At 32.4% G+C, this 24,011-nt stretch overlaps 2 protein-coding genes across 3 annotated transcripts; both read right to left on the bottom strand.

The window, feature by feature from the left end:
• Window positions 1-3,554: 3,554 nt before the first annotated feature.
• LOC122314337 lies at window positions 3,555-5,502 on the bottom strand. Its single transcript, XM_043129853.1, has 4 exons — window positions 5,235-5,502; window positions 5,100-5,158; window positions 4,923-4,986; window positions 3,555-4,117 (listed from the first exon to the last, which is right to left on the bottom strand). The coding sequence occupies exons 1-4, from the start codon at window positions 5,332-5,334 to the stop codon at window positions 3,945-3,947; spliced, it is 396 nt and encodes a 131-aa protein (XP_042985787.1). The 5' UTR covers window positions 5,335-5,502; the 3' UTR covers window positions 3,555-3,944.
• A 1,323-nt stretch (window positions 5,503-6,825) lies between these two features.
• On the bottom strand, window positions 6,826-11,876 carry LOC122313741. 2 transcript variants are annotated; one of them, XM_043128954.1, is made up of 5 exons: window positions 11,051-11,876; window positions 9,663-9,771; window positions 8,330-9,129; window positions 7,232-7,839; window positions 6,826-7,133 (listed from the first exon to the last, which is right to left on the bottom strand). In XM_043128954.1, exons 2-5 carry the CDS (start codon window positions 9,670-9,672, stop codon window positions 7,025-7,027), a joined length of 1,527 nt encoding a protein of 508 aa, XP_042984888.1. In that variant the 5' UTR covers window positions 9,673-9,771; window positions 11,051-11,876; the 3' UTR covers window positions 6,826-7,024. The 2 variants fall into 2 exon arrangements, with proteins under 2 accessions (XP_042984888.1, XP_042984886.1); XM_043128952.1 differs by lacking the exon at window positions 9,663-9,771.
• Between the last annotated feature and the right edge of the window lie 12,135 nt (window positions 11,877-24,011).

Here is a 24,011-nt window from a genome sequence, read left to right as displayed (position 1 = left end):
GTTGATAATGTTGTTAATGTTATTTATCTAGTCTGTAAATAGTTATTTATTGTATTTTTCTTGTTAATGTTATATATCTAGTTTGTAATTATAAATTTCAGGTTGATTATAATGTCTACTTCTAGACCGGCACGTAAGCGACGCAATCTTGGTGAGAGTAGTAGTGGTCCAGTTCGGGAGAGGACAGTTTCACTGGAGCGACCGGTGAAGATTTCTGATTTCCAGAGTCTTCTCTGGGAGGGTCATTCATTGCCCTCAATATTCAGTGATAGTGGTTGGGGACCTATCTTGGATGAACGGGAGGAAGCATGGGAGCCAATCTCCTACATTGACATTGTTGCTGAGTTCTATAGAGAACTCGGCAGTGCCAGCGCAGATGATTCTGGGGCCTACAATATCACTGTCCGAGGAGTACCCGTTGTATTTTCACGAGATGGACTTGCTGAGCATCTCGGTATTCCTAGGCTGCCAGATGCATATCCGAATGTGGTGCCTAGAGAGTCTGATCCTTCAGTTGAGGCGGAGACAGCTGAGGAGGAGGCATTAGTTTATACTGATGAGGTCGATACCCTTGCTGATCACGAGGTGAGGGATTTGATTGTCGGTCCAGATGCTCCACCGTATGACGGGACGAAGAGCATCAAACAGGTAGATTTATCTTCTTTATTTAAGATATTAAATTTGATAATTGCCAATAACATTGACCCTCGGCAGCACAAGACAGAAGTTGGCATTGATCGGACGAAATTTATGATACGGGTCGCTCGTGGCATTCCTATCGACTTGGTGGGGTATATATTCGATAGGATTCGATCAGAATCTCGGTACATTTCGATGGATATACTACCATTCGGAGTCCTGATCACCCGGTATCTACTATGTGTTGGTGTTGTGCCAGATGTTGCTGAGTGTAAACGGGAGCCGATGGGACCGATAAACAGCACCACCCTCTCACGCAGCACGGGACACTCGAGACTGCGTTTTCGTGCACATGTTCCAGAACCAGTTGATCCTCACAGAGATGCACAGCCGGGAGATCATGGAGTCTCAGCTGCAGTTGCAGAGACATCTACACGGGCCGAGGCATCAGTCCACAGTGTTACTCGTGAGGAGATGGCTGACATAGTGCGTGCAGCGATCAGCGAGCAGACATCAGCAGTGATCGATGCAGTGCGTATGGAGATCCATTCTGCTGTGTCTGAGCTTCGTACAGAGTTTGCTGCCATGTCTGCGACTCAAGTCACCATCAGTACTCGACTGACACAAATAGAGGAACGTATAGCTGCAGTCGAGGAAGTGTGCAAAGATTTGGAGTCTTAATTACTTTATGATATATTTTATTTATTTATTTCCTGTTTTTTGTATGGACAATATTTTGTGTTTTGTAAATTCAGTATTTAAGTATGAAATAGTACTGTTTTATATTTTCTAAACTAATTCTTAATTTAGATTATTCATATTATTTAATTAACCAATTTTTATAATTACTAGTGAATCTAAATATAATTTGGCAAAAAACTTAAAAAATTAAAACCCTGTCACCGTTCGACCGATTCAAATAACGTTTGAACGGTGAATATGCATCATTCGAACGGTTATTGTTTACCGTTCGAACGGTTTATCAATTTTCCTCCAAAATAATTTTGCCTATCGCGCCAATATTACGTTCAAACGATAAAAATTAAACGTTCGAAGGGTTAATCATTAACGGTCGAACGGTTAACTTATTTGGGACAAAAAATTTCGTCCCTAAGAATACCGTTCGAACGGTCTGGCATGACCGTCGTCATTTTGGAACGAAATTCAAATTTTGTTCCAAATTCTCACTTTTTGGGACGATTTTCAATTCGTCCCAAAGTAATTTCATCCCAAAAAATGTTTTTTGTTGTAGTGTACTTATATTATACAAATTTGAAGTATTTTAATTATAAATAAATTTCATAAAAATAAATTCATAAAATAATTATTTAAATTGATATCATATTATATTATAAAATTATTTTTATTATTAAATATATCTAATATATCATGTAAAACCACATCAATTTATAAATTTATTTTTATAAAATTTTTGTGATCACTACAATACGTAAAAGCCTTATCATATCACCTATCAAGAATCAGATTAATTATAAGCTTTTAAAAATAATAAACTTAAAAATTACTAAATAATATCATGTCAATATAATAAGATAAGAATAAATAAAAATATTTGGTGTCACACACAAATTTTATACATTGACATGATTTAAATGTGATTCATCATATTATAAATCTCTTTTTATTGTAAATTATTACTATTATATTAAACCTTATTAGCGTATAGGGTTTAATATTGTGTAAAATGGTACAATATATCATTATTATACGAATTTTGTAAGAATTAATAAAAATTTTGTGAGTGTTACACCACCATTATCTTGCTGATGATATATTGGTTTACTCATTGCTTGAAAAATATATATAATTTGGGGGTAGCATTTTCACAACTAATTTGGAGTTTTCTCTCTCGAGTTTCTTAAATGTATATTATTATTATCTTATGGTATGTTTGTCCCATCTCGATCTATATATATAGTACTGCTTAAATCACAAATTGAAAAATAATTATAATTAAAGTTTGAGAAATCATAAATCGATGCACGTGAGTATGCAAGTGCCGCATAATCATTTTGAAAAAATTAAATAAATACGAGATCCACATAAAAAATTAATTTTTTAATAATAGACCTTATTCTTTTTTAAAACAACTACACGACACTTGCGCACTCTATATTATATATAGCATTACTCTTAAAGTTTTTAACCATTACTCTATTACTACCCACTTACTACTTATAATGTATTTGAAGTTTTTTTTTTTTTTTTATCATTTTCTTTTAAGTATTTTTTTAATATCCTTAATCATTAAAAAAATTAAAAAATATATATAATTTTATTAATAATCACTTTCTTAATCATTAAATAAAATTAAAAATTAAAAAATAAATACAAGAAGAATTATAAATAGATAATAGAAGGATAGTAACCTTATTATTATCCTTCTTACATATGATCAACTCCAAATAGCGTAGATTCTTAGTTTGTCAAGTACTACATTATAAATAAAAGAACTCATACATATACATGTATATATTTATATGTCATAATTTGACGTGAAAAATAAAATTTAAAATTAATCTGAAAGTTACAAATCAAATATTACAAGTTAGGTAACGTGAATGATCATATGATTTACATTCTAACTTGAGAATATAGTAATTTTAAAACTAATTAATACTTAAAAAGTAATGTTAGATACAGTTATGAATTATGTAAGCATTGCATATTTTTTTAAAAAAAAAATCGATTCATTATCAAAAAAAAAAAAAGAAATTATGTGAATCTTAAATTTAATTATATTTTTTCAAAATAAATACGCCACCTATAACTTTAAAATATATAATTAAAATCACGCTCAAATCTATCGCCGCACCATCGAAAGGTCGCATGGCGTGACAACGCAGGGTACGTACTACGTTAAACGAGGTTAATGGTCAATTAATTATACCCACTTTCACCACATAAACAAAACTTGTTTAACAACTCAAGCTCCCTTCAAACTTCGGTTTCCCTCCATCTAGCTAGTACAAAGATTGACCGTAATTTGCATGCAACTCGATCGTGACACCGTCCTAATGTACTTGGGTTTCTAACCCCACGTACATTTGACTAGCAAGAAAAAAGTAGGAAAGACAAAGAACCTCTTGTTTCTAACAACTCCTAGGGTTTTGCTCCTTTGTGTCGGCCACAAACCTCATGAATATATAGAAGAAGACAAAACATTCCTCATTTCCCTAATTACAATAAACATGATGATGTTTAGTTTTGCAAAACTGTATCCAATTAACAAGAAATGTGTGTTCTCTGCTCCGGGAAGGAAATCCGACATCTTCTCCCATGTTTCATGGAGCAACTGGCATGGACTTGTTATGAATGTGGCGTCGTCTTCTGACATGGGTATAATCCATTGTGTAAAATGGGGAAGTTTCTGCTCCCTGATCCACCCATTCCTGCCTTGTCCCTTGCCTCCCATGCCCATGCACCATCACTTGCTCATCTTTGTCGTACGACTTGCCTGTGCATTTCACATTAAATAATAAAAATGAGTTGTAATTAAACATAACTAAAACCTACTTTTTGATCTGTACGTATCTGTCCCGAAGCAAGACAGACAACATTACATATACTGGGGATGTAAAGAGGATCGCCTTTTCCCTAGCTATGAGCTACGAAATAAATTACTGTTAATTATCTGAAATACACACACGTTCTGATGCTTCTGCTTCTACAAATTAATATTCCTTGATCTATAGTAGTTAAAGTAGCCGTTGTTACCAACAAGAAAGTAATGCCGGCCTGTTGAATGAACTCTTCTGGTATTTGATGATTATAGGGGAAAAAAAATGGAAAAAGTACTCAAATCTATAAAAGAAAAGAAAGGTAAAATTGTGCATGCAAGGGAGGAAATGCTAGTTTCGTTTCTGTGTCCTGGAGCCCTGAAAAAGGTACAGTACCAGATCATCAGTATAAGGACATGTACGTCTTGTACTGTTTTTAAGGCATAGATAAAGCCAATATCATATGCTATTTATATATTGACCCAAATAGAAATATGGGAAGAATGTTCATGTCATGGTCACGCACGACACCCGAGAGTATTCTGCTGAGAATGTGGTTGGCGAATCTAACGAAAGAGAACTACAACATGATGGGAGGCGGAGCAAGGCTAAAGCTTTCAGGCTAAGGTTTGATCTTACAATAAAGTTTCTAACACAAACATATCATTTAGTAGTTGGATTGGAAAAGAAAATAAACAAAGCTGTGCTACTTGATCCATTTGGAAGTTGGTTTCGAGCGAGAAGAAATCTATAGTTTATCACCTGCAACATATTCCTTTTGTCCATTGTATGTTTGGAAATGATCTTGACTTCGATATCCTTTATCCTGATGTTCAGGAAATAAGAGAAGAATGAAGTTAATGGCAGTGCAGAGATGTTTAGAAAAGTTTTTTACCTGACAAGATTCTTATATAACAAATGGCTGGTTCCTATGTTTACCTCAAAGAGTCTGATCTTCCTTGGCAGTGCAGGGAGAGAGTCACGCTGAACTTCATTGGCTGCTCGTAATGCAAAGTAATGAGATTGTAAACATTTAGAGAGAGAGAGAGAGAGAGAGAGAGAGAGAGAGATTACCATTTTCATATGGTGATTGGGCCCGAATTGGCAGAGAAGCAGATGGTGTAAGCAAGGCCAAGAGGAGAACACACAGCGTAGTCATAACTATCAGCCCCATTACTATACTAGCTAGGAGGCCGCTTGCATGAAAGACTAGCTGTAAGGGTGTGGAATTGATTCTATATCAGCAAAAGGAGGAAATGGGTTTGATTTATAATAACCAAGGGAGGAAACCTCCCACGAGAGAGAGAGAGAGAGAGAGAGCACAGAGTACACAAAGCACAAAATAGAGAGTTCCAAAACGAGTACAAGTCCGTGGAAATCTCGTCCCTTTTAAGGAGCTTCCCGCCCTTGCAGGGGTCGTTGGTTTTATCACCTAATACAGTGGGACCGGCCTCAGTTTCTCTCATCCTAATTTATGATAAGGATGAGGAACCGATCAACGGTGAAAGAGAATATTTCATGGGTGATGTGCTTCAAAATTATCATGATCCCCTCTACTTTTCCACAACTCAAGGGATGCAGTCCAGTTCACGTACCATATTGATACATTTAATTGTTAGGGTGTTGAAGTGTTTAAAGTCTCCTTCACGCTTCCAAGGGGCAATGACACAACGCCATGATTTGTGCTCGGCAACAAGTTTTAATTGTTTTTTGTTTTTCTTTTGGTGTTTTAATGGGAAACTCCAGCACTCCACCTCTTCAACTACTATTTTTTTCTTTACTTAGGTAAGGTTTGTACAGTGAGATGAGATAAAATAATTTTAAATAAAAGTTAAAAACTAAATAAAATATTATTATAATATTATTTTTTAATATTATTTTCGTTTTAAAATTTGATAAAATTAAATTATTTATTATATTTTATATGTAAATTCGTAAAAATTGTAATGTTGAGTTAAGATGGATTGAGCGTCTTTCTCAATCCAAACGTGACCATAAACTAACAAAATTATCACTTACTCCCAATTTGAAATTACAAGTTGCCATTCGCTCCATGATCACTTAATGGATATATAGATCTCAAAGAAAAGAACGAATTAAAATATATATTAATAATTTGAGGTACTGCTAAAATGAAGATTTTGAGGGTATAGTGAAAAGATTGCAAACAAGTATACTAATTGATTAGGGGAATAATGTTTTAAATGGTAACTTATCCACTTTTTTTCCCCCTTTGTACTTGATGAAAGGGAACTGAAAACATATATAGTCTCCAAACTTCAAAGAGATCTTTAATTTTTCAAGTCAATATAAAGAAATGAGGGGAATGCATGCAATTCCATAGATAGGAATTAGTAGATGCATGTTGGTCATTGATGACAGACTAATGATGCTCTGTGTCTGCAAAGGACCTCGTTCAATCCAACCAACTTTACAGATGAAATGAGATGAGTTGAGATCATAAAAATTAAATAAAAAACTGTTAGAATATTTTTTTAATATTATTTTTGTTTTGAGATTTGAAAATGTTAAATTGTTTATTTTATTTTGTGTAAAAATTTGATAAAGTTGTAATAATTAGATGAAATGAGATCAGAATAGTTGTGAAAACAGACTATTAATGTTTTTGAATGAATTACTAGCAGTGAGAATAAACCCCTACAAGGAAACAAAAACCAAAAAATAATTTATATTGACTAATTGTTGAGGGAAAATAAAGATGCAGATAATCAGAAAATTATAAGAAATTGCTAATTACATCTCAACTTTCATGCATGATACTTAATCCCTACTGCACAAATAGACACCAAGGCTGCACATATAAAATCAGATTCTAAACCTATGGATGGAAAAGAAGCATTCATTCAGAATCTACAGCAAAGAAAGCCCTTCCTCCAACATTTATGCTTAACCAAATGTCTCCGGTCAGCTTTGGCCATTCTCACTGGACTGCTATTCCATTCAGACTGTAATCTGTAGACATGATCAACCAATTTCAATGCGTTAGTACTAAATCTGATTATATGGAAAGCATACACAAGGAGAATAACAACAAGTGTACAGTAAATTACACGGGAAAGGCAAAGGAACGCGTGCTGGTGGCGCTGCTATCTGAGCGAAGAGAGACACTGCCAGAGTAAGCTGTTGGACCAGAGTAATTTATAAGACTTGACAAGGTACCCACCACGGGAAAATTTTCCTCTCCCTGACCTGCCGCAGAAAAACTTGTCTCTCCCTGAAAATGATGAAGTTGCCTCGAATCTGTATGAGCATCAGAAATAAAATTTTCAAACTTGGACGTATTTTGAGTTTCAGGACCCTCCTCCTGTCTGGCACTAGCTGCAGGTGCTAAAGAGTCCAAATCGAAAGTGATGCTTCCTCTTTCCTGCTTGCTATTGTAAAAAAACTCATTGACAGGACTGCTATTGTTTGATTCTTCAGCTGCAGAAACCAGATTAGGAGTTGCCAAGATTTGAGCCCCAGTACTGTGGTTTGTTTCTTCGGCTGAAGAAACCAGAGCAGGGCCTGCCAACATAGAATCCACAGCACTATTGTTAGATTCTTTCGCTCCATAAACCGAAGTTGAGCTTGCCAACTTTGAAATCCTGCCACTATTGTTTGATTCTTCCACTCCAGACACCAAAGCAGGGCTAGCCAAGATTACATTTTCACCAGAGACCTGCATTTAAACCATTAGAATCATGCATCCTCAAACACAACTCTCCCAAGCATAAGCAGGATTTCCCCCAACATCAAACTGAATTTTCAGCTTGCAGCCAAAGGGACTATTAGTGCTACCCGTCCCTCCCTCAATGTGACCATTACCATGAACAATTTGTATTGTTATTGTTTGGAGACTCGATGATCACATCTCCAACTAATCAACTTCTGATCATTGAAATTTTGTTTTTTGTTTTTAAACTAGTTTTTTCCCCTCTTCAGATGTACGGCAATTAGGGGAACTTCATATCCCCCAGTAATTAGTTTCGTGCAAGTAGTATGGTTCCCAGTTGGGGAAGAGAAAAGCATCCAATGAAAGGGAACTTATTTACTAACATGAAAACATGAAAAACGGTGCCAAAATAGTTGATTTCATACAAAGGTGGAAATGAATTTATCATTATTTGTTATGGTATATCACACAATAGTTTCGACTCTGAGATGCATACCTGAAAGGGATGTTGTTCCACGTCTTTGCTGTCAATGTTCAAACAATTTAAGTGGGAAGCACACTTGTCCCTCTCCAGCATTGGAAGCTTATTTCCAGGTAAAAGCCTTTCTTCAGTGGCATCAATCAGAACACTCTCAGTGGCATCTTCCTCTGTCTGTATCAAATCCTTGGAATCGAATTGATTAGCTGAATTCTTCTTCGAATCATTTTCTGACGAAAACATTAATTCATCTGGACTGTAAATCTCAGTGCCTTGTTTTTCTTTCAACAATCCTTTGCTTTGATCCTTCTCAGGAGGATGAACAATGAGCACAGTTTTCGTATCTCTGCCACTCCCAAACAGGATCTTCTCCTGGGAAGGCACTCCCTCGTCAATGCAGATGTCTTTGACAACATGGTAACCATTCTCTTTGTAGCAAACTGTCAACTCTGGCAATTCACATTCCATAACACCTTTGTCCATAACAATATCCGAATCCTTGTCAAAAAATCCTGTTTTTCTGGAAGAATGGGTATGTGATGCAACAAAATCTCTGACCTCATCTTCACTTTCATTTTTCAAATCATCCATGCTCATGGAACAATCAAATTTTATGGCTGTCCAACCATCTCTGCCATTTATGGCATATGGTAATCGCACTGCATCTCTCTCAGTGCCCTTTGAAAGCCTCTCCTGATTTTCTGTTATGATCAGATTTTGAGACTTCATAGCAGAAGCCAGGACATTGTTATTGTATTCAAAAGGTTTTGAATCAGTCTTATGGCCAAGAGTTGACTGGGAAAGCACTGGCTCACTATCTGCAAATAAATTAAGTGTTGGAATGCTAGTGAAAATGAAACCAGGAAGATATTAAGGACTCACAAAATGAATCCAGTGACTTTTGGAGTTTGAAAATGTACTTCATGAAAAAGTAAGACCAAAAGTGCCTTGGCCTAAAAGAAAGTTATACTAGCTCATTCTGAGACGTTTAATAATGGCAAAGGAAAACGAACAGGGGCATACACAGTGCATGGTTTAACAGAATTAGTTTTACAGCCATGTTAGCATCATTAGTTCACCAAATTCATCTAACAATGCACGAAATAAACCCACCTCAAAGAAGTTGGATTCTCAAGTGAATACTCCATTGATCAAGGGAGAGAATTTAAGTACATAAATGGCCTATATCAAACTTGCTTACGCTACCAGCACTGAGACAACATACTCTCCCCACTCTTGTACAACATAGGGCTGGCTAATTGTAATGTGGAGAAAGAAAAAGTATGTGCCAGATGCAGGACTTACAAAATATAAAAATAAACTCCAATGAGAGGGAAAACTATGTTATTACCAAGTTTCATGCCTATAGGGAAGGGAAAGATGGAATAAATTCCTGAAGCAACTGTGTGTGAGACTTCAAGCTTACAATAGCTCTGGTAAGTTTAATCAACTAAGCGACCCTGCCCATCAAAATGCAAGCCAAATTACGTAAGATAGCCTTCTTCAATTAAAAATCCATAAAGAAAGAAATAATTGACATATTGATGTTCAAGTTCAAAGAAAGAACAACAAGATCTCAATGGCTCGCTGCACTATAACAAACCATAACCAAATCCAGGTTTCATATATTCTACATCAACTGATGAAAAAGGTCTCATCAAAAGTCTCAGAAACTGGAAAAACTGCGTGAATCTAGCGATGCAACAGAACAGGTAAGACCAAGAATGTAAAACATGGGTCGGGAACGCACAGCACTGGAAACATAACTCTTTTAGAACATCTTTCGACGGAAAAGATGGATTAAGGCTACGCGCACATTATCATTAAAAAGTTACACGATCCTGGATGTAACCACCAACCCAAATCCATTATATATAATAAAATGCCACCAATTAACTCTTTAACTTAAAGAAAAGGAGAAATCATAGCTTTCTATCACTGGTTGTTGCTAAATTTAAAAGTGTTTATCTAGAATATCCAATTTTCAGTTAAACAGTCATGATTGTAAGTAAAGACAAGAAGACATATGCATCTTTCTGAGTTTTCAGCAGAAATAACATTAAACAATACTGAATTTAAAAGCAAACCAAGCCTCAATGAAACTTCTGATTTTAGTTTTTTTTAAAAACATGTCTCGGTTTAATGCAACAGGAGCAGTGTCATACAGCAATAGATCCAAGGAAATGACTCCATGGTAGACGGAGAGGGAAACTCTAGGTTGATTATGTGGAATCTAGAGCCGGTTCTCAATGTACTTACAGACAGGGAAAAAGTTGAACTCGAAAGCTTTCGTGATTTTTCAACAGCGATATCATAACCCTTGAAAAAAATTAAATATTAGTATGAACTTCAAAGTTCAAATTCCAACCATCGTTTTGTCTGATACCTCTGAATCGCTGATTGGACACAAGGCATAATAAGAAAAAAACAGACGCGAAATCCAAAAACTAACAGAGAAAATCCTAGATGGGTTTCACTTCTTCTTATGCCAAAAATCGATAAAAATCAAATTGGCAGAATATCAAAGATCTGAATCGGTGCCACCCTACTCACAGACCCACGAGAATGAAAAACAATATGATAAAAAAAAATAGCAACAAATTAAAAAGAAAATGAAACGTTTTATGATCAGCGGTATAAGGAACAACTGATCAAATAGTCATTCTCTCAGATCGTAAACAGGCACAGAGAGAGAGAGAGAGAGAGAGAGAGAGAGAGAGAGAGAGAGAGAGAGACAACCTGAGGTGGATGAGAAGCCGAGAGAAAGACATCCCATCCTTTTAATTGAACTGGAAATCAATCAAAGCCCAAGCCGGCGAGAGGAAGGAGAAGAAGAGTATGCACGCATGTAGCCAGCTTCGAGAGGGAGAGATTTTAGTTATAAAGAAGCTTATATTTATTTATTTTTATCTAGGAAAGCCTGATGAATGGTCAACTCACACCTGGGAGAGGAGGAGAGGAGAACAGAAGGGAGGGGAGGGGAGAGGCACCTCTCTGCAATTAATACTATCTGATAGAACAGAGAGATGTGCAACAACGGCCCCCTAATTAATATTGTTAGCTATCGCATTTAATTTCGCACACATATTACTCGCTACCTCTTCCACCGCTCTTTACATAATTTATCACTCACCACTGCGCAACCACTTTTCCTTTTCCATCTTGATTCCCGGAAAATCATTCTACCCCCCGTAAGAAAGAAAAAAGAATCATTCTCTCTCCCCCACCCCAATAGTATCTTCAACTTATATAATCCGTACAGGATCTCCCAGACTAGACTCGACTTCCGCGCTGTAAAAATCCCTTCTGAGGAGAGGCTTTGACCCTTAAAATATATTTCGAAGTAAGTCTGACATTGATGTCGGAGAACCTGATCTCTGCCTCACAGAAGTCAAACCTCAAGTGTAATCGACGGAGGAAGGGACTGCCTGCTTGTTCGTTTGTTTCTTGTGACACGGTTGGCCGGGAAAACAGGACGGCGAGACAGACAGTGGGAGATAAATGTGGAGCCTCCTGGTTTTATAAGGCTGCTGTGTCAGATTCTGAGAATCCCAGAGCTGCTCATTAACGATATCTGACTTTTGACCTGCCTACTGCCTACAAGTAACGGAAAAATGTGATTAAAAAAATAAAAAAAATAATAGTTATTTTGAGTAGAGAAATACCGTATAATTATTTTTTTTAAAATTAGTAAATATAATATTTACATAATAAAAAATTAATTACTTATTAACAAACTTTATTTTTTTTAAATGACTTTATAATATTTACACATTCACAACTATTATATCATTTCTCTAAAAAAATAAAATATATAAATCAAATTTTATAGTATTTAATAATAATAAAATATATTTACAACCGTAAATTATACCATCGTCGTGTAATTGTTCTGAAAAAATGAATAAAATATAGAATTCAAATAAAAAAAATTTTAATTTTTTAATAGTAAATCTCACACTTTTTCAAAATAATTACACGAAATTTACGTCATTTACGATTATATATAGAATTACTTATTTATAATTATTCGAATGCTATAAAATTACTCTAGTACATGTTTTATACTTTTATATATCTCATTAACTCTACATCTTATATAATTCAAAATTTCTATATACAGCTACTTTAACGTAGTTTTTATACATTATATTAATGTGATTGGCTACGTTATTTTTTTAATGTAGAATAATTATTTTGACAATTATATCAGTAGAGTATGATTGTGCAATGAGTATATAAAAATGATTATATGTAGTAAAACTCTATATAATTTACTCTTTCATCAAATTAAAAATTACAAAATAAGTAATATAAATATGAAATATCATGGATTTAAATGTTAACTAATGATTAGTCAATATACTTTATCTCTTGGATCGTTTGATAGCAACTAGTTATAAAAAAAAACTTAATTAATTTATTTATTTTAAAATATATTACGATTCATCTTAAATGTTATCACATTTTTTTTTTCTTAAATGGTAAGCATATAAAGCTATTTGAAATATATTTTAGTAAAAGATACGAATGAAATGACAAAATCTCAAATGAAAAATATTATTATTTAATGAAAAATATTATTATTTTCAATTCTATTTCATTTTTAAAAGGGCCTCACCTCTAATTCATGTTTATAAGAATAATATTAGATAAAATCTTAAATTATACAAGACTATTACAAGTCATGTAGGTTCATTTGAAAAAAAGTTGGGTCTATCATTAAAAAAATATTTAAATTTTATATTTATCTATTTTTTTCAAAATAATTACGTGGAATTAGCACACTCTATGACCGTAAATATCATTTTTCTTTTAAATAAATTATGAATATTTTTTATTTTAGCACCATGGTCACATTAACTTTTACTGATAAATTAATGATAGAAAGATAAATCACATCGTTTCTTTTAGAATATATAATAATTTTTTCGAAGTGGAAATGGAATTGCTAATGGCCTGGACATTGGATCTTGATCGACTTTGATGGATTTAATTTGGATATTTTTATCTCCAACTTGAGCTATGTACGTGTTAATGCTCACAAGTCGTATAAGTCAATTGAAGAAATAGTCATTTCCAACTCGTTATAGTGATTGTGGCCTAGATTGATGTAGTGTAGAGCTCTCAATAGTGATCTAGTGCAACGGAACAATATCAGTTCGTACATTCATAGCAATAAATTAGAAAATAAATACAAAAAAAATAAAAGAAATTGGGATATCCAGATTTACATAATTTGGTTTAATGCCTACATCCACAAAGCTTTAGAAATAGGAGAATCTACTATACTATTATTGTTTTACAGCCTCTCATGATCTCTTATCATCGCTATACAATAAGGATTAAAGATCCAATTTCTGAAGGAGGCCCTATCGTTAGTGCTTTGGTCGTGAGGTTGAATAAGTTAAAAAAGAAGTCGAAATCGACGAGTCACAGTCTGGAAGAAGTCTCAAAATTGGAATTTTCCGTGAAGTAGTCTAGTCCTTTTCTTTTATCCTCTGCCCATTCTTCATTTGTGTCACATTATCTCTTGTTTATGTCCCTTCTCCTCTTTTCTTCCTAACACACTTTTACTTCATTAGCCTTTCGTCCCCTCATTTCCTATCTCTTTCTTTCCTCCTAATAAGGCCCCTAACTTTGGACTGGAAAGTCACTTTGGGACTAAGATATTTTATCTCCTCCTCCTGTATGAATTAGATGAAATTATATTTAAAAATTTTTACATCACACACTAATCACGTGATATAATTTAATTTAAAAGATAAAATTTAAATTTAACATTTTATAAATCAAATTATACTATATAGATTATATATAGTATAAAGACTTTGAAATATCATTGCTCACCAATTAAACGAAGGTCATAATATATAGTTGATGCCACTTTTACTCTAATAATGTTTGTTTGCCTTTATATATGGATCGCACGTATATCTATTTTTAATGAGTTTGAAAAATAAATAATCCATTTAATGGTATCAATGATAATGTCATAGGACGTACAATTTAATATCGAGTACTTGCTTTCCATTCTAGTACCACTTTTTTTCCAAGTGACGTTAATGTTGATTTATTAACATACCAAATACATTATTAGAACGGATATCAGTCATATTAATTAATAAATATTGCTATAGTCATAAAGAGATTACATAAATATAATCTCATAAACTGACGTAGATTCATATAATCTATTAAATTTTTTTTATGATAAAAATAATTTTATAATCTGAAAAATCATATCATGACATATCAGTTTGTGAGACTATTTTATATAATTTATTTGTTTCTAAATATTTTACATAATTAATATAACAAAAAGTATTTAGATTCAAGTAGGATTTAGAAGGTTGCACAAAGGAAATAAGTCCTAAGATGTCTCTTTTCAAAAAGCCAACTTTGTTACATTTTCGTGCAAAATTTGAGAAAGCTTATAAAGACTATTTCATCTAAAATGACAGGAGACAAAATTGGACTTGTGTGTTTGAACGTGCAAAAGTCACAAAACAATTATACCTATCCCATGATCTTGACCTATCCACTTACCCAAGTATGTACTAATCTAAATTTAGGAGACTTTGTCTATAGAGAAACAATGAATAAATCTGGATAAGTCTCGCGCACTTTTTGATAAAAATGAATAAATCTGAAAGCTATATACAAACGAGTAATTTTATATATAATCATTAAATTTATAAATGCTGCATAATCATATTGAAAAATAGTAGAATCTATTATTAAAAAATTAATTTTTGTCATGTGGGTTTTATATTTTATTCATTTTTTTCAAAATTATTACGTGACAGTTGCAAATATTTTTTCTCTATATAAAAATCAGTTTTTCAACTGTGAACTCTACTTTTTTTAAAAGAAATGTGTGAAAACTTTCACACTCTAAGATTATATCTAACATTAATCTTGTGTATATTTTGCATTTCTTGAGCCCTTGCAAATATTGAGTTAAACATATAAAATATCGATAAATCTTCATCTAGATACGTTCTAAGATTTCGTTTGGTTATACAGACGAGATGAGATAAAAATTAAAAATTGAATAAAATATTATTAAAATATAATTATTTAATATAATTTTTATTTTAAAATTTGAAAAAGTTAAATTTTTTTATTAAAAAATTGTAATAATTAGATCAAATAAATAATTTATAAAAAAGAATAAAAAAGAGTGTGAATTAGCTTGTTTTCCTTTTCTTGTTCTGTTCATAAGCACGCAACGGCAGGCTGCAGCACGCCAAAATAAAAACAAATCCACCGGCAGAGGCTTACACGATCCAATGTCAACGCGCATGCCACCGCAGAAGTGAGGTGTAAGTCACGGAATACTTTTTTCCAACTTTCATGTTTCAACACCATTCTTAAACGACACAAGTTTTTTTATAAAAAAATATATGATTTTATATTATATATTAAATTTATTTTAAAATAAAAATAATTTTATAATCTAACCTATCATGTTAAATTATATCTGTTTCTAAATTTATTTTTATATAATTTTTTAATTAAAATATTTATATTGCAATTAATAAAGATAATTTGAACGTGATTCCTAACAAAAAGCAACAAGTTACGTTTCTTCTCTTATATATGATCAAATAAATAAATAAAAATCACAAATAATAAAGCAGTATATTTAAAAAAGTAAATATTTATCAAGATTTACACAGGCGAGAAAAGAATTGGCATGTAAAATACAAAAATAAAAAATAAAAAAATGATCCATTTCAGTGTTAGCTTATGCTTGAGTTGTATAATATAATTTTTATTTTAAAATTTAAAAAGTTAAATTATTTATTATATTTTCTGTAAAAATTAAAAAAATTATAATAATTAAATTAGATAGATGAATTAAGAGTGTTCCTAACCAAACAACCCCACACAATTGTTCAACTACCAAAAGGGAGAAAAAAACAAAATTAATGATCGACACACTCATGATGATGTTCTTGTTCACATGATCAATCTTTTTATATAGTACAAACATCATCAATTTACATTTAAAAAAAAAAAGAAAAAAAAACAGGGAAACGAATAGCATTCATTTGTCGAAAACTGAATGGAACGTCGGTGCTCAAACTGCCAGCTTTGTTCCACATGAAACTAGTTCGGTTTTAAGGTTCTTGTGAGTTGAGAAAATAACGAGGCTTTTGTTAGATATCAATTCCTGCTTGTTATCACTCTTATATTTTCTGAAATTATTTTTGTTATCGGTTCTCCTAAGCAACAAGGCTCTCCTAATGCCTCCAACAACCCAAACTTATAAGGAGGTGAGGTGGAGGTAGTATTTCTCATGCACATGGAGATGACATGAATTGACAAGACTACAAATGAATAATGATGTTGGCAAAAAAGAAGTGATATTGGTTTGCCAAATTATGACTTTAAATATTGAGCTGAATTGAGATAAGTTGAGTTCTTTATTAATAGTAATGAATTGACACGGTTGAGTGAATTTTATAAAATTCACTTAAAATGAGTTTATATGTGGTTGAATATTAAGATCATGTGTTAATAAGAAGTTGAAAAAAGTTTTAGGTCTCACATGTAAAGAGATATTGAGTTGAAAAAAGTTGTGGGTCTCATGTGTAAAGAGGTTTTGAATTGAGACAATTTTAATAATTTGATAGTTGAGTGTTTGGATGTTAGACTTAGTTTAAAATTAGACCGAATCCAAGTTCCAAACAGACTTGATTTCAAAAATTGGCAACAAGCATATAAATCAATAACAAGTTTAAAATGAAAGTATTTAAATGATTGATTTATAAAATCATTTAAAATGGATAAGTGCTTTATAATTATAAAGAAATTTCATAAAAGTAAACTCATAAACTGACGTGATTTCATATGATCTACTTTATAATAAAATTAATTTTATAATCTAACGTACCACATCAAATCATATTAATTTATAAATTTACTTTTATGTGATTTTTTTGCGGCTGAGACATTTCTCTTCAAGATATACATTCATTGTGTCGTTATTCTCATAATATATAACATTTACAAAATATATGCGATATTTAGCATTTATTATGAGAATGTATAAACAGTTATACCAGCACAAAGATTGTTTGGTATTGAAATAAATGAATCATCATTGAAATGAAACTGATGGGTCGATAAACTTAGTGCAGTTCGTTTAATTGGATTCTCATGGGCCGGGACAAAGGTAAATTAATCTGCATGGGGATTATCCTTCTTAATTAAATAATAGTCTATGGGTGACGAGAAACAAAGTCGAGTATTTTATGACATTGTTTAATTTCTTTACACATTTTTATGTTATAATACACATGACAATTTGACCAAAAACCAACAAACAAAATATCAATGAATTGCTTTGTTTCTTAGACTAACTCGGTTTGGATTGAGAGTGGCTATCTGTTCGATTATTTTAATAGTGTCACCCAGACAAGAAAAGCATCTGGCATCATGATATACCGACCAACAAAACTAAAGAAATGAATAAAAGTTAGATAATTCATTGCACAAAATTACTAGTTTTAATGATCCAACTACTACTATGATGTCAACAGAAGCATCATGAGAAGCAGCCAAACACACGTTTCCAGCTTGGTGACAAGTTTTGCCTCCCCTTGCATGCTCCACTCCTGACTCCTAGCCATTATTTTATTTCTTAAGGTCTCTCAAATTCTTGAATGTGGTCGGCCAATTCCAGATGTGGGGATCGTTTCATTTTTAGTTCTTTTTGCCCCCTCGATGCCCATCCCATAACAAGGTTGCTGTACGTCAAAGTCCAACATGCAGCATTAATTAAAATTATCAACTACCTTTGGCCATATGCATATTCAAGAGACATTTTCAATGAATATGATGGATATCAGCCTCCTCCCCCACCGCATTGGTGTTGACATCTTAATTAAGAGTACTGCTAGATTCATCGAACAATTCTCTCGAGTTGTTACTGAATGTAACTAGCATTTCTGCTTAATTAACTCTACGAAAGTTGGGAGATTGTGCAACAAAATGAGCTTTACTTGGGTTTATAATAAAAGCAGTTAGCCAGTTAGCACCAACTCGGTCTCGAGAAAGAACAAATTTTTTATTTTGATTTTTTTTTTTTAAATCACAACATTACTAAAAAACACTTCATTAATCACTAAGTAAAAAAAATTAATCAGAACCCATTTATCAGTGAGCATAGCATTTTTGTTATAACAAAGCATGTAGGGTAAATATAGTCAGATTCTAAGACCATTGATAAAAGAATGTGTTCCTAATAAAATAATCTTGGAGTTTATACATTACAAGTATTTCAATTTAGATCATTTTTAATTGTTTGATTGAATTGGATAGCCCAATATCAAAAGAGACTAGCATAATCTCAAATGCTCACGTCGGTATCACATTTCATACTACTCAAAAATCTGGTACAAAAATCGTTGAATGTTGATGACTTATATGATGTGTCTGTTGTTAAAACTTAATCCTTTGAGTAATTCTAAATATGATCATAAGTTGTATATGTGTCGTGTACTCTTTTAAAAAAATAATGAAATCTACTATTAAAATATTAAATTTTTATATAAACTTTATATTTATTTATTTTAAAAAGAGTGTACAGAAAAGAGAGTCTTCTTGTAGCGAACATGAAAGAGGTTTCAGGCACCGGCAAGGAGAGTGAAGAGATTGTGAGACTGACTTTTACGCTTCTAAGAGCCCATCGCTAAGGCCTACAGTTCAGCATGGAATTGCAGAGTGGTGGCCTTTCCGCATCTAAGAGCCCATCCGTGCTCCCAGGCGATGAGTGTTTTATTCAACCAATACAATTTCAGGAATTGAGATTTACTACTCAAGGCCTCTTTTGTTTATACAATTTAAATAAAATGAGATAAAATATTATTAAAATATAATTTTTTAATATTAATTTTATTTTAAAATTTAAAAAAGTTAAATTATTTATTATATTTTACATAAAAATTTAAAAAAATTATAATAATTATACAAAATGAGATGAAATAGTTTGATTTTATATAACAAAACTAGCCCAAGTAATTTATTTAAAAATAAAAAATAATTAAATAAAAAAAGCTAGAGAGGTGGTCACCAACCACCCCAAAAAAGGTGATTTAAGCATTTTAATTTTTTAAAGTGTAAGTTTATAATTTTTTTTTTTTAAAAAAAATTGTATCTAAAAGTCTTTTTGTAATGTTCCTTTTTATTTTAGTTTGAGTTTTGGTATTTTTTTTCTAATAATTTTAACCACTTTCATCATTTTTTAAAAATAATATTATAACTTTTTATAGTTTTTTTTCAAAATTTTAAATTGAGTAATATTAAGGTATACATACCCTTTAAAAGAAATATGACCTATTATAAGAAAAAAATTTGTTTTTTTTTTTTAAAATGATCTTACTTTTTTTAAGGAAAACTCTTTTTGCAACTGACTGGGGAAAACTCCATGCAACCGGGCACGCCTTTTGATAAAAAAAAATTCAAATTTTCTACTTTTTTCCATTTATTTCCCCTCTCTCCATTTCCTCTTCAGCTCTCGAGTCTCATCTTAGAAGAGAACAAGCAAACTTCATCTTCTTCAACCTAGCCTATTGCCTCACCAAACCATATACATTGTCACCATAACTGGAAAACACTGTCAACCCCATGAAATTCTGTTGCCCATCACAACCAGGTTCTCTCTTTGCCCATACTCTCTCCTCACCCAAAACTCTTATCTCCCATTTCCTCTATCACATATGAAAGCCCCTCTTCTCTCACTCTTCTCACCAGGATCTTTGAGGAAAAAATCTCTATTGTTTCATTAATTTTGCTATTATTTTTTCATTTTGCATGTTTGAAATATCTATTATTACATAACAATTCAACACAAAAATCGTTTTCAAATGATCTCTCCTAGAACAACTTACCACAAAGTACTAAAAGAGAAAAAAAAATCCATGTTTTGGCCTAGACTTGTCCCTTTCCTCTTTCTATTATGCAAAATTGAAGCTTTCTTATGCTACTCTGTTCTTCATCTTCTTGCACCTTGAATTTGCAAGCTCGAGAAGGTTCTTCATGGCCACCACCGATCTGTCCTGCAAGACTCCTATGTAAACAATACCAAAACCTCCCTCTTCGATCACGTTCTCCGCCGCAAATCCCCATGTTGCTATCTCCAACTCGTTCAAGCTGTACCGGCAGCCCCATCTAATGTTCTCAGGCTCCACCAACACTTCACTCTGGCTTCCACTGGAGACATCACTCTCTTTGTTCCTTTTCTATCATTCAATCAGAACCTCAACCTTCGACTCTTTCAAATTTGCATTTCCAATTTTGACCTCCCCTTTCCCAACGCTGGTGTCACGATCCAAGGCCTTGATCTCCACTATCTTCTTGGAGACAAGCGGTATTAGCAGTGAGCTATGCTTCACATGCATTTTGTGCTTCCGAGATTTTTTGTTCAAACAGATAAAGAGAAAGATCATAAGGAAAACTACAACCGAACATAGCAGGAGAATCCTGAGCACGATGTAGAGTTTGAGGCCGAAAATTGAGATTTTGGACCTTTCAAACCATCTCGAGAATGATTACCCACAGAATAACTTGAATAACCCTTTGTTTTCTTTCTTATTTCTAGAGGAATGAGTAATAGAATAGAGTAGAAAACGGACAAATCGCCTAAGAAATAAGTTACAAATGAAAATGAAAGAAAAATTAAAATAAGAGACTGAGAAGAAGTAGAAGAAGAAAATCCTGGATAGGAGAAGTGATGGAGAAATAGAAAGGAGAGAACGCAGTATAATGAGGCAAAGATTACATAAAAGGCAATCTGGGAGGAAATTTGTCGTTAAGCACCCACTTTGTGAACAAAAACAAAGAGCAAACCGAGTAGGTCTCTACATGTGCTCATGTCTGTTTAATTTTGTTTTTAATCAATTGGCTGCATCAGCCGTTTTTCTAGCAGGTCTCAGCTACCGATCGTACGTAGCAAAAAATTTTTTTTTACAAGGCTTGCGCGCTAATTTATTGCATAATTTGCATGACAGACTGACTATGGATGTTTTGACACGTAATAGCTCATAATGGTTAAGGCGTAAAAATTATATGCCACATCAACTCTTTCTATCAGTTTTCCCAAAAAATAAAAAATAAAAAACTCTTTCTATTAGTAAAAGGAACAGCTGTAATGGACCGGTTATTTTCACACCAAAATTAACACACCATATTTACATTTTTTAAAAGCATGCTTACCAATTCTATATATATAAAATGATAGTTATAATTGTAAATGTGTAATTATTGTATAATCACTCTAAAAAAGTGAATAAATATGGGATCCACATAAAAAATTATTTTTTTAATAATGAACTCCACTTTTCTTTAAAGCGACTGCACGTCACTTGCACATTTTACGACTATATGTAAAATTACTCATAGTTTTATAAGAAAAAAAATGATATTTACGATCACAGAATGTATTCTAAGTGCTGAGTACTCTTTTTAAAAAGAATGAATAAATATAGAATTTACATTTAAAAAATAATAATTTTTTAATATTAAAGTCTATTATTTTTCAGAAATGCAACACATTTACACAACACATAATTATATTCAGCATTAGAATTGCTCTGGAGCTGTTGGTCTGCTTTTGACCCATAAACAGCCTTTAATTAAATTTTGACACATCACTTATTTCACATTAATCTAATGGAATGCATCTCACTAGATTATTCATTTATATGACCCCAAACCCCTAACATTCCATGAGTTGTCAGTCCTTTTATCTTCTCTTGTCGCTGTTGCCAAGCATCTCCACTGCCCATCATCTCTGCTGTCGCCCATCTCTATCGCCAATCTCCCTCATCTCTATCGATCATCTCCATCTCCTCTCTTAAAAAAAAGAAAAAGAAAAAAAAAAACAACCAATCAAACCAAAATCAACTCACAATCCATTCAAAATCATAGTAAAACCCATCTCAAATCTGCAATCTCGGTGGCACTGGGTTGATGCCAGAAAGACGTCGATGGCAGCACTGGGTAGAGAATCTCATCGGTGGTATTGGGAGGGTCACGATTAAGGGCTGGCAGTGAGAAGAATGGCAGAGAGGATGGCTTCCGTGCGAGAATCAGCAAAGAGGGAGAAGATTGTGGCAGGAAGGAGGGCTCAAGTTCTCTCATGCGACGATGGAGAGAGGGGCCTTCATCGTAGCGATGAGGGTGGTCGTCGTGGCAAGAGGATTCCATGGGGAGAGAATGGAAGTGATTTTGGGCTGAGTTAACGGGAAGAGAATGAAGAGAGGGAAATCGTGTGTAATACCGTGGGGGTGGGGGCACATGGTAGTGTTGGTGAGTTGTCTAAGTAGAAGTCACCCATTGGAGGGCTGTTGATGGGGAAAAACAGTTCGACCGGTGTTGAGATTAACTCAACATTATTAAAAAAAGAGTTCTACTATATAATCATGTTTGTATACTCATTACGCACTTTATTGATGTAATTAGTTAAATAAGCTATTTTATATTAAAAAAATGATAAAATCAATTATATTAGTGGAGTGTATAAAGAATATACAAAAATGACTCACATAAAATTTTTGTTAAAAAAAAAAAAGCAATAATTTACCTTTTAAGGACAGGTGGCCCGTAGTGGTAACGTGTTAAAAGCATTCCTAAGAGCATTGACATTGGATTAGCTATTCTAATCTTCAAAATTTAAAGAGTATGTAATTTTTTAACTTTTATCTAATCACTCAACACTTAAAATCTATATTGGATCATCCATCGCATTCTCTATAATAATAAAATATTATTATTTTTTATTATTTATATTTCTTTAAAAGATTTATATTTTTTAATTACTTTTTTATTTTATTTTCCTAATCTTCAATAACCTCCGACAATCATATTCATTTTCATTTTCACAATCCAACAATCTATAATATAATAATCTTATATATACATAGATGATAAAATCTCATATGTAAATTAAAATTTCATATGTACAATCCATAAAGATCTCACAATATAATATAATAATCTCATATATACATAGATGATAAAATCTCATATGTAAATAAAAATTCCATATACACAATCTATAAAAATGTCACATCTATAATCGCAAAATATAACAAAATAATATAAGAGAAAAAGATGAAATTAATAAATAATTGATATAGACTTACTATAGAATTTTTCATATTTAAAGAAAAAGATGAAATTACTGTAACTCATATTTGGGATGAAAATGGTTTGGCTAATTCAATGTGGGTCAACTTTTGATAAAATGAGTTAAATTTAAAGATGAAAAGCAATTTAAAGAAACCAATGTGGATGCTCTAATAGATGCTCTATAATACAAATAAAGAAATTCTCTCAAAAGTGTATTATAATGGATTTTGTATTCCATTCTTTATTTTATATTTTTCTACATGAACTCACTAGATGTAGAGAGAACTATCCATCATTGTAAATATTTTAAATTAGTTTCTCTCTCTTTTTGTTAATTTTCTATTGGAAGAAGAGTATTAAAAAAAATATAATATTTAAATAATATAAAGAAAAAATAGATAAACTGATATATAATATTTTGTAAAAACCAATATATAAAATTTAAAAAAATAAATTTTAATGAAATATTTTGAAAGATAGGATGAAAAATTTCATTAGGTTTAAGTAGTAAGAAGTGTTGAGAAAAATATGTGAAAAATAATAATAAAATAATAAA

This window comes from Carya illinoinensis, chromosome 6, assembly GCF_018687715.1.
Source record: "Carya illinoinensis cultivar Pawnee chromosome 6, C.illinoinensisPawnee_v1, whole genome shotgun sequence".
Lineage (NCBI taxonomy): Eukaryota > Viridiplantae > Streptophyta > Magnoliopsida > Fagales > Juglandaceae > Carya > Carya illinoinensis.
This window is presented reverse-complemented; position numbering and strand designations above follow the sequence as displayed.

Bases quoted from the DNA above. Each gene is read 5' to 3' on its own strand.
- LOC122314337 (XM_043129853.1), bottom strand. From the start codon at position 5,334: ATGGGGCTGATAGTTATGACTACGCTGTGTGTTCTCCTCTTGGCCTTG. The intron at 4,987-5,099 runs GTAAACATAGGA...CCTGAACATCAG, and splicing joins GGAAGATCAGACTCTTTGAG to GATAAAGGATATCGAAGTCA. The intron at 4,118-4,922 runs GTGATAAACTAT...TGAAATGCACAG, and splicing joins ACAAAAGGAATATGTTGCAG to GCAAGTCGTACGACAAAGAT.
- LOC122313741 (XM_043128952.1), bottom strand. From the start codon at position 11,087: ATGGGATGTCTTTCTCTCGGCTTCTCATCCACCTCAG. The intron at 9,130-11,050 runs GTTGTCTCTCTC...ATTTATTTGCAG, and splicing joins CGGCTTCTCATCCACCTCAG to ATAGTGAGCCAGTGCTTTCC. The intron at 7,840-8,329 runs GTATGCATCTCA...GTTTAAATGCAG, and splicing joins TGGAACAACATCCCTTTCAG to GTCTCTGGTGAAAATGTAAT.